This window comes from Indicator indicator, chromosome 22 (genome assembly GCF_027791375.1).
Source record: "Indicator indicator isolate 239-I01 chromosome 22, UM_Iind_1.1, whole genome shotgun sequence".
Lineage (NCBI taxonomy): Eukaryota > Metazoa > Chordata > Aves > Piciformes > Indicatoridae > Indicator > Indicator indicator.
In genome coordinates this window covers 12,081,755-12,092,535 of record NC_072031.1, presented here as the reverse complement: position 1 = coordinate 12,092,535, position 10,781 = coordinate 12,081,755, and the positions used below count along the sequence as shown (strand labels likewise).

The 10,781-nt window shown below is 50.5% G+C and overlaps 1 protein-coding gene across 1 annotated transcript; it reads right to left on the bottom strand.

Annotated features, from left to right (window-relative positions):
- Window positions 1-507: 507 nt before the first annotated feature.
- ELFN1 (extracellular leucine rich repeat and fibronectin type III domain containing 1) lies at window positions 508-2,904 on the bottom strand. The gene has a single exon (XM_054391232.1). The coding sequence runs from the start codon at window positions 2,896-2,898 to the stop codon at window positions 508-510; it is 2,391 nt and encodes a 796-aa protein (XP_054247207.1). The 5' UTR covers window positions 2,899-2,904.
- Between the last annotated feature and the right edge of the window lie 7,877 nt (window positions 2,905-10,781).

The following is a 10,781-nucleotide window of genomic DNA, read 5'->3' as shown; positions in this document are numbered from 1 at the left end:
TCTGCCTGCTCTTTGACTTTTTATACTCAATTTTTTTCCCTTTTTTTTCCTCTTTTTTCTCTTTTTCCTCTTTCCTCTACTTTTCCCTCTTTTTCTCTTTTTCCTCTTTTATCCTCTTTTTTCTCTTTTTTCCTTTTTTTCCTCTTTTTTTCTCTTTTTTTATCTCTTTTTTCTCTTTTTTTATTATAAAACCCCAAAATGAAACAAAACTTTTGTGTTTTTTTTTTTTTTTCCTTTCCACTCCACAGTTTGTTCTGTAAAGTTTGTGTTCAAATTTGGTGCGCGTCTCACCCGCGTGAGGACTGTTTTTAACATCTCTCTTTATATATTATATAGGATATTTATAGATTTCTTTTTTCATAATTTGTTCTCTGGTTTTTTTTTTTTTTTATTGATTTTTTTTTCCCCCGTTTTATTTTTGTTCCAAAGACAGTCTGAATAAAAATAGCTGCTGCGGATTTCTTTTTGGTCCAGTTAGTGTGTTAAGTCACGAGTTCTGGTGAGGACTCAGGACTTTTGCTGGGCAGAGACGCCCTTCCAGTAGTCTAAGATGTCGTGGAGATCCTCGTCTTTGGCAAACTGGACCTTTTTGCGTAGAGCATGGCCGGCTGCCATATACTCCTCCTCGTCTTTGTGCCGCTTGCGGTTGAGTTTGAAGCGCTCCCAGATGCTGTGCGACGGTTTGCAGGTGTACTCCGGGCTGGAGGTGTAGCTCAGGTTGTGATACTGAGGCGAGAGCTGGGAGTAGGCCAGGTCTCTGGGGCGAGGGCGGGTCAGAGGCTCCAGGATGGAGGGCTTTCGCCCCGCCATGCTGTCGTGCTGCTCGCCTTGGTGCGAGCTGGGGTAGGAGTGCCGGTGTTCGCTGTACTGACGGATCTTCTCCGCCTCTGCCCGCAGGATGGCCGCGGCCGGCGTCACAGTGAGGATGGTGTCGGTGGTGGGGGACGTCTTCTCGATGTATTTGGCTTCTGATTTGTGGCCCGATCCCTCGGAGCGGTAGGACCTGGGGCTCCGTATGGAGCCACTGGAAGAGGTGCTGGAGCGTTTGGGAGCTGCCTCCATGCTGTGGTGTCGCTGGAGAGGGTGGTTGTAGCTTTCCTTGTAGACTGGGGAGAGGAATCCGTGCTTGCTGGGGATCTGCTCTGATAAGAGCACCAGCTGAGGCTCTACTGTGGAGACTGCCCCTGATTTCACCCCTTGGAAGGAAGTGGACTCAGATTTCAAGGCATCGATGCAGTTGTTGATGATCTGGTTCACCTTGTCCACCTCCTTGGCAATGGTGGAGATCTCAGCCACAGAGCTCTGGGTGTCCGGTGGCAGGGACAGCTCACAGTCTCGTCTCTCTGACTGCTCACCTGTCCTCACCTCCATGTAGTTTCCCTTGGTGGCCTTAGGGGTCTCACTGCTGTCAATCAGCTTGTACTGCTCGACCTCACCAGCAGAAGGCAGGTATGGGATGCGGGTCACCGTCTCCCCGCCCAGCATTTGTCCCTGGGACAGCTGGGTGATGCTGGTGGTCTCCATTTCTGGCCCATATTTCAGCTCTATGATGGTCTTCTTCATGCTGCCGGCAGCCTTTTTGTGCTTCTCCTCCTGCTGGCGCCTCTTCCGGAGACAGTAATACACAACGCCCAGGACAATCACCATGCCAAAGAGACAGCCCAAGATTGTCATGATGTAATGCGTGGCAGTGGAAGGGGTGGGCACTGGCTCCTTGCGGTTGGGTCTGGTGGGTGTGATGGTGACACAGGTGTGGTTGTACTTGGAGTACTGGTGGACAGAGACTACACAGTAGGTGTAATCTCTTTGTGCTACTAGGTTGCTCACGGTGATGTTCTCCTCCTTCTTCCTGAGCTTGGTGATCATGGAGGAGAAGCCATTTTCAAACTGGGAGAGGATGTACATCTTGCTGAAGGGGTAGGGGATCTGCACGGTGAGGACGGCTGAGTTGTGGTTGAGGTGCTTCACTTGGATGTTAGGGCGCACCTCTGTTTCCCCGATGGGAGTGAAGAGAGAGAACTGGGGGGTGGTGCCGTCGCCAGAGGAGCACTCCTCCTCCGAGCAGGGGCTTTCGGAGGGCACCGTGGTCACCTGGTACCTGGGAGGGAAAAATCGAGGGATCACAGTGTAGGAGCCACCGGTGCAAAGCGAAGAGAGCATGCTCAGGGCATTGCGGTAGCCAGTCCGGCCTTGGCCTAACAAGTAGTAGCCCATGTAGTCGGGTGGGGAGTCGCACTGCATCCGGTCGTAGGTGCGCGTCATGTTGGTGAAAGCCTCCAGCCACTGCAGGAAGCCAAGGAGCTCACAGGAGCAGTAGAAGGGGTTGCTGTAGAGTTCACAGACAGAGAGCTTGTTTAGGCCCCGAAAAGTGTTGCTGTCAAGTCTCTGGATCCTGTTCATGGACAGGTCAATGTTCACTATGTTGGGGCATTCCCAGAAGGCATTGGGGGTGACAGTCTCGATGAGGTTGGCCTGGAGATAGAGGTACTCCAGCTTCCCCAGGCCCCGGAGGATGCCCTCGGTGAGGTTCCTCAGGCGGTTGTAACCCAGCTGCAGCACCTGGAGGTTGAACTGTCCTGAAAAGGCACCGTCCTCGATGTAGGAGATCTCGTTCTTCGTCAGGTTGAGGTATGTCAGGTTGCCGAAGCGGCTGAGCGAGGCGTACTGCACGCTCTTGATCTTGTTGTCGTTCAGCCGCAAGTCCACGATGGTGCTGTTGATTTGCTGGGGGATGGACTCGTAGGGGGGCTGGTTTTGGCTGCAGATGGCCAACCAGACAAAGCCCTTGTCCCCCTCGATGAGCCAGCAGTCTGCCTGCACCCCGCCGGCGTGCAGGAGAGAGATGGCTGCCACGCACATGCAGAGGGCTGACGTCACGGCCCACCGGCGACCTGCCATCTGGAAGGGCGGCGTGGAGAAGGGGCTCCTGGTCTGCTGGAAGCGGAGAGCGGGATGGAAGCCAGGAAGACGTGGGCTAGTGCTTCTTCAGCAGCTTTGCTCGCCTCTCCCTTCTCCTCATGGCTTGGAGACAGGGGGGAAGCGTCTGTGGAAGAAACAGACCTCAGTGCCCACGGTGAGTGGCAGCCACCGGCCGGGGACTACTACCAAGGCCTGGGTGGCTGAAGGCGGTCCCACATCACCAGGTCTCTGGCATCTTGGAGAGGGAGTCATGAAGTTAGGTGCCTGAATGGAGGAATCCCTCTGGCTTAGAGACAACCCTTCCTCTCACGTTTCATAGTACATCTCCTTGCTTTCCTTTTGCTGCCCATTGCCACACTGGTCCCCATCTCCATGTGCCTCTGTGGGTCTCGTTGTCCCCGTTCGGTCCCTCGGCTCACCTGCTCAAAACAAAACACAAGAACAAACTAAACACAAAGGAATGACAGCATTTGGAGGTGTTGGAGATGTGTCCAACTGCCTTCTTAATGTTAGACCCTTGCCTTCTAACTCTGGCTACCACCTTTGGTTTATCTGGGTGCCATGGTTTGGCAGCATGAGGGAAGGTGGTCACTGACAGTGGAGGTCATTCTCCAAGCCCGTTGTCTAGCATCACATTATAGGCAGTTCAGAGACCAACACCATTCATCTGACCTATTTAGGTGTCTACCAAAGGAGGAGAGGAGTGATGCCCCAGAAGTGTCTGTTCCTCTCCACTGTGAGCAGATGAAGTCTAGACAACTTGCTCTGATGTAGATTTGATGCTGCAGTGTTTTGCTGAGGGGAATCCTAACTGTCTCATGTGCTGGTGTGTGCAGCAGCAATGCCCATGGAACGGGATGCTGATTGAGGACGCTGTGTCTTTCTGACTACATTGCTGTGTGGCATCTAGGATAAAGTGCCTGTCCCTGTTTCAAGGAACCTGAGCAGCAGTTTCAGGACGCTCTTTGACTGCAAAACGTGCTGCTGTGATTGTCTACCGTGTGATGTTCTCGTCTGTGGATGAGCTTGCTGCCTGTCTCCAAGACTGCTCTCTCCCTCCCAGATGAAATCATGCAGAGGTGGGGAAGACCTTCAACCGCTGAGTGGCATAACAGCAGGATTTGCAGAAGATGGGACAAGACTTCCCTTCCCCAGCTAGAAGCAGCTGTTTTGAAGGAGCAGGAAACTGCATGAGCATCAGCACCTCCTGGGTCGTGCTTTTCCACCAAAGAGCTCTCTGGGCAGGTAGGATGGATGCAATGAAGTGCTGTGGCAGAGATGGAGTTGCCCACAAATGAGGAGAAAACAGCATGGCCTATCTAGAAATATCCTCCTTGAGATTTTGGCTGGGAATGAAAGCTCTGGTTGTTTCCCTTGTCCCAGGGCAGACTGTAGGAGGCAGGAAAGACACCACCAGCACTTGAAAACACAGCTGGCAGGAACTGGAGGCTTCTTAAGCGTCCATGATGGAGACAGGAGCACCACTTCTATCTAAATTGTCTTTCACTGGATCTGAAAAATAATATAAACCCAGAAATTGGTTTCTAATCCATTCCCCAGCGTCCAAGCAGTGAAAGGACTCTGCTCAGTGCTTCATGCCTGAAAATCAGCATGAGACTGATTGTCAAGGCGCATTTAGGGGCAGATGCCATACCCTTGCCCTTTTCCTGAAGAAATCAGGGTAGGGTTTTTTTCTATCCATGATACCAAGCAATGAAGCAGACCATGCTTCACTGTAGAGATCCCTGTTAACCATTCACAGTTCATACCTCAATAATAAGCAGTAAAACAGTTTATTTGCTCTTTCTGGATTGTGCACAATGAGGCTATTCCCTGGTGGCACAGTTGGGTTCCCATTACATGAATAACAAGGTCTGCTCTCATGTCAGCTCCCTGCAGATGAGACTCTCTGGCCACTTTGTCCTCCAGCAGACACCCCACCAGCTGCTGGGGGAGGTTAGGCTGTGGGGGAGAACAACAGCCAGCCACTCAGTGTCTCCTTGGAGGGAACAGTGTGCAGGCTGTGCTGTCTGTGGTGGTTCTGCAGCCATGTGTGAGTGAGATGTCCTGGCCCTAAGATGATGCTTCTTTGGAACTCTGCTTGGGTACTTGCAGGCCTCTCTCTGCCTCCCGGTGCTCTCCTATCCCAGCTACATTTGTCAGAAAGTTCAACAAAACCAAGTTTTCAAAACTTTACTAGAAATAGGGCTTGGGTAGAAGGGGTGCTGAGAGCAAGGCAGCTGAATCTCAGGTCTTCTCCTTCCCACAGTTACAAACCTGGACTTCAGCATGCATTCATGTTGCTCCTCCAGCTGAAGCCCTTATATCACCAGAGTGATCCTGATATTGCAGGTAACCCCATTTTGGAGAACAAAACCTGCTGCACAGACAGGAGCACGTTTACTAGGATGTGCTTCCCTGGGATGTTTCCCCAGGACCTGGCAGCCCATTTTGCCATAGATGAATCCTTGGAGACAGTGAGGAAGGGGAGAGGAACTGTGCTTTGTGAGATACTGAAGGTGAGTGTCCCCCCTTAACACCTCCTCAGCTGACAGGGAAACATGGGCTGCAGTGCCAGGCTGAAAGACGTCTGCTGCTACATCCCTCCCAGCACTGGGCAACTCAATTAACCTCTCTGTGCTCCAGACTCCTCTCCTGTGCTGTGAGATAATGACAGCACTTCACTGGGCTGTGGGAAACTGAAGGAAAGTGCCCTGAGCTCCTCTTATTGGGCTGAAAACCCCAGCACATGTGTTGTGCTGCAGATGGAGAGTTTCTCTCCCTCCAGCTGCAAGCTGGGCTCTAGATGTGCATCTCTCCTCTGCCACAGGGACCAGCCCAGTCTCCAGCTCCTCAGAGAGCCTCCCATGGGGGTGCATATTGTCCCTAAGGATGTGGGAGAAGGGTAGTCCTGGCCATCAGAGACATAAGCAATGGCTTGCCTTGACTGTCCCTTTGGGATGGCACAGAGAGTGCTCTCCTTGCCTGCTGCCCTGCAGTGCTTGCCCTTGGTGTGAGCATCTCCCTGTCATCCTCCATGGGCTTGTGCATTACATGCAGAGGAAGCCCTGCCAAGTGGAAACACCACAGGCACATTGGCATGTTCTCTTTAGCAAGCACTTACCCTGTCTCCTCTATCTCCCATTCTGACCCAGTCTTCCTCTCTGGGCAGGTGTTTGGGATTGCTCAGCAGATCCAGACCAGCCTTCTTGCAGAGGAAGGTTTAGTGTCGCTCCTTTCTGGGGAGGCTGTGGGCTGCAGCCTGTGTCAGAGGGCATTAACTAGTGAAGCAGGACCACCCCACGAGCAAGAGCAGAGACAGACCCTCCATGGACCTTGCCAGGCTGATCTCCTTTAGTCTCCTTATCACCCATGTGCCTCCCTAATCTAACTGGAGGTGTCAGGGATGAAGAAGAGCAATGGTAAATGATTCAAACACGTTCAATAAGGCTCCTGCTGAGTGTTTTCTCTTCTTTCCTGTACATTGCCTATCAGACAAGTCCTTCCCCACAACAGAAAGCAGGAAAAAAGCATTTTATCAGCAGCCTGAGTTTAATTTCAGCTCATTAAAGCAAGCAATTTGCTGGTTTATTTGCTTTGCAAAGTGTGACTAAAATGGCAGCATTAAGGAGCAGTGAGAGAGGAAAGAGGGGCTAATCTCCCTTTTTATTAGCTTGCCGGGACATGACTGGGGAGCGGAGAAGCGGGGCTTGTTACTTTGCACAGAAGGCATAATTGCTCCTCTCGTCGGCTTCGGGAAGCCTCCTTCCCAGCATCACTCGGAGGCGGGTGGGGTGGGGGTGTGCCTGCCGGGGAGCGCTGCCGCCTCCGCCGGGCGCCGAGTGACGCAAGGCAGGACCGGAGCAGGGCGCTGCTGGTGTTCCCGACTCGTCTGCCTGTGCAACAGCAGAGAGCACAAGTCCGGGAGCTTGCTCCTTCTTCCCATCTCTTACCTCGCCTCTGAGCTCCCTTTTCTGTTTGTTTCTGCTTCTGAAATCCCAGGCTTGATACTGGCAGGTTAGAACAAAAACAGAGCAGGGAGCTGGCCAAGGGGACTTTGCTGTCTCTGATCTCCTGCTGCTGGGATGTGGCTCTGGAGAGCCGGGCAGAGATCCACTCTGCCTCTTCCCTACAGACTGCAGAAGAAACAGTAAGAAAAGCCAGTGTTTTAACCCTCCTGCCTGCTTTGTCTTTGCCCGGCTGTCCCGGCTTTATTCTCCTGGTAGCCTAGCTGCTCACTACCTTTTCCCAGTCCCTCCTCTCCACAGAGCTGCCTGGGAAAACCTGGGATCATACCACCTACAACTCTAGTGTGAAAAACGACTGGAAAAGCAGCAATTTGGGATTCTCCTTCCCTGACTGAGTAAGAAGCAAAAGAGAGCCATGAAGATGGTGTGGAATAACAATAGCAACGATTTGAAATGATGAATTTAATCTTCATCTGAGATGTCTTGAACTGTGGCACCATGCTGATGATGATACAGTCTGAGGCCATGGTACCCACTTGGTACCCACCCAGTACCCTGCAGGAAATATCATTCCTGCCCAGTTACCTGGGCACTTCAGACACTGCTGTATTCCCATCTCCTGCTTTCCACCATGGAAATGGTGGAAATGATGAGGTGAGATGTTTGGCTTACATGGCACAATGACAGCACCCTTACTCCTTGCTACCCCTACATGTTGCATCTGATGCCCAGTATCCCTGCTGGAGCCTGGATCCATGCTTCACCTTGCTAATCCTCAACCCTGACCTGATATGTCTCTTCCTACCTGTCCCTGCTTCTTTAGCTCTGGTCCCCATTAAAAAACTGCCAAGAGGGACAGCTGTGATTTTATGATGTCTGGGAGGCTGCAGCCTGCACCAGATGAGCAGCAGCAACCTTGTCCTGGCTGAAAATCCACCACAAGGGAGGTGAAAGGAAAAGGTAAAGCTGGGGCTCCAAAAACCAGTGCAGGCTAGCTGGAAAGTTTTTGCTTCCATCTCCTGACTAATGTCATCTCAGTAAATTAAACCAGAGCAGCAGCTGCAAGGAAGCAAACAAAGCAGTCATGGGGGCTGGGTAGGTAGAGGGAGAGCAAGCTGGGCAGCACATAGAATAATCTCCTGTCCTGGCACTCAATTCCTAATTCTGTTATTCTGCTGGATGAGTTATTTCAAACTGTGGATGAGCTTCACTGGGTGGAGGCAAGGAGCCAGGTTAATATGCATGCACTGTGCCTGCATACACACAACAGGGCTCCTCTCCATGCCACTTCTGCATCTCCATGACTTCATTCTCCCTGGCTGCTCCATCTTTAGCTGGCCATGTTTCAGCTTCTCCTAGGCCCTCTTTCACAGCTCCTCAGGCAACTTGACCAAGAAATGAAGGAGCCCCACTACAAAACTGAGAGCAGTATATTACAAAGGATCAAAGTTTAGTCACCCAAGGAGGTGACTAATTTAATTTTAAAAAACAGCCTTGGCTCTTCATGATGCTGCTGAGGAGGCAGCTTCAAGATGGCAGAGAAACCATTTATTAGTGGTGAAGTCTCCCCTAAATGGCTTGATGCCCACCCTGTGTATGTCAGGTGGGGAAAGAAGGCTCCCAGGCAGGTTTTTTTTTTTGCTCATTTGTATTCCTGGTGTTTGCTACATGCCTCTTGCCGCATGATGTTGGTCAGAATCATAACCACACTGAATAATAAAGATTCCCAGGCCTATAAAATTCATTTTATATCCAGAGGTCTTAGTATTAATATTGCCTCCATAGACAGGGTTAAGGTAGCGTTTTGTGCATCCCAACCTTGTTCCCAGATGCCTCACAGTGTTAGATAATAGAGTTCTCCAGTCAATTCAACTCTCTCTCCTGCTATTATTCGTTATTTAAGAAAAATAGGCAAGGGAGAAGAGATATATTTCCCACTGAGGTTTGAAGAGAGATGAAGAAAGAATGAAGCAGAGAGGTACATGGGAGCTGAGAGATAATTCCCAGCATCACATACAGGTGAGCTTTCACTGAGACCTTGGGAGGTCACAGAGAAGACAAGTAGCCAGGTGGGAGGGGTGGAGAAGCAGTCACTTCTCTGGGGTAGGCTGGGAGAAGCAAACAGCAATTACATCCTTGGTCTCTATACTGGGGCATTGCAATTAGTGCTGTGCTGATGCTCCTGGGCTCTGTATGGTGCTGGGGATGATGTTTCTCTCCTTGGGTCGTTCCTATCAAGGAGAATACAAGTCAACAGAGATCAAGACACTGATGGCTGTTCAGTGTCCAGAGGCTCTTTGGGTGCTGGTTCATTTTGTAGCCTCTTTGCAGGAGGCATTGGACACATTCTGCGCACCAATGGCTGATTGAATGTCAGTTTGAGGAGCCTGAAAGGCACTTGGTTGTCAAGGCTCTGTAGACACTTCTGACCCTGATCAGACTCACACCCACACCTTCTGCCTGTGGGTTCAGGAGCTCCATATAGGCTCAGCCTTGGACATTCAGTTTCCTCCCAAGCTCTGTTGGTGGTGTGCCTGCCTCCAGTATAGACTCCTGTGGTAGGTGTGGTGGTGGTAGGTGGCTTAGCTCCTAGCTGAACCCCCTCAGACATGCCCCTGGCCTCATCTCCTTTTGTTTCTGACAGGCCTCCTGGTATTGCTCATCTCTTGTCGTGCCTGGGCCAGTTTACTCTGCCCCTGGTCACGTGGAGAATTCTCCAGTGAAATAATTTTCTGGTGTAAAAATGTACTCTCTGCAAAACCAAACCTTTTGCTGAAAAGCTGTGATCTTTCTGGGAAGTCAGGATTCAGGCCAGCTTAGCTGTAAACTTGTGGGTGCTGTAGTGCCTGATGAGAGCTGTTTCTCAAAGCCATCATGCCTCCACCAGCCAGGCTCTGACCAGTGCTGCAGTCTGGGAAGAGCCAACCCAAATCTGCTTGCACCAACGTATCTAAGAACCTCTCTTTTTTGTTCTACAGCAAAATAAATTCTTGGTTACAATGACAATACTTTCAAGGCAGGTTAGCTCTTGGGATTTCAGGAAATACAGTTATTCTGCTTTTCACACAGCTGCAGTCTGAAGTCATTTACATCCATCTCATGCTGCTTAGCTTCCAGGGCCTATTGAGATGACAACCCTATCACACACTGCTGTGGACCACTGAGCAAAATTCACCACTGAGTTTAAGTAAATGCATAAATGATCCTCCTGGTGAACAACCTCTGAAACCCAGCTGGGTTACCTGTGCATTAAACCAGCCTTCTGAAATGATCAGCTTGGGAACACAAGAAATGTCAGCTCCAGCCTCTGACAGTGCAGTTGAGCTCTCAAAGAGCCAAGGAATGAAATTAGAGGGGCAGTGAGAAGAAGATGAAGAAAAAGGTTTTAGGGGATGTGGAGAACTAAGAGCTCTGATCAGGTAAGAGAGTAGTAATAAGAAAAATGTGTTTCCATGGGAAAAATCCTATCTAATATTTTGGAATTGATGGAATCCTTCCTTAGAAATAATCAGCTTGAATCATTATGGAATGGGTACACAGATGTAAAGCTGGGGGAAACAGAGGTCTTGTGTGGAAGCAGGACTCCTGTTCCCCCCACCCAGCCTGTAAACAGCACTGCAGATCAAAGCATGTTTTTCTAGCACTGCCACAATGGAGGGAGCCAGCCCTGAAATGGGAAGCAAAGCTGCTGGTGCTCCTCAGCACTGCCAGTCTGAGCCATGCCTTATCTCTGCTGCATTCTCATCCTTGCTTAGATCTTTGCTACTATTTGGAAGAGAGTTTTACTGCTTTTATTCATTAATTTATTTTTGCAGGAGGCCTGCATAACCCTTTGCATCCCAGCCAGGAGAATACAGGTTTATACAGGATGAAATCTGCTGGTGGATCCATAAA

Coding starts and splice junctions, on each gene's coding strand:
- ELFN1 (XM_054391232.1), bottom strand. CDS start 2,898: ATGGCAGGTCGCCGGTGGGCCGTGACGTCAGCCCTCTGCATGTGCGTG.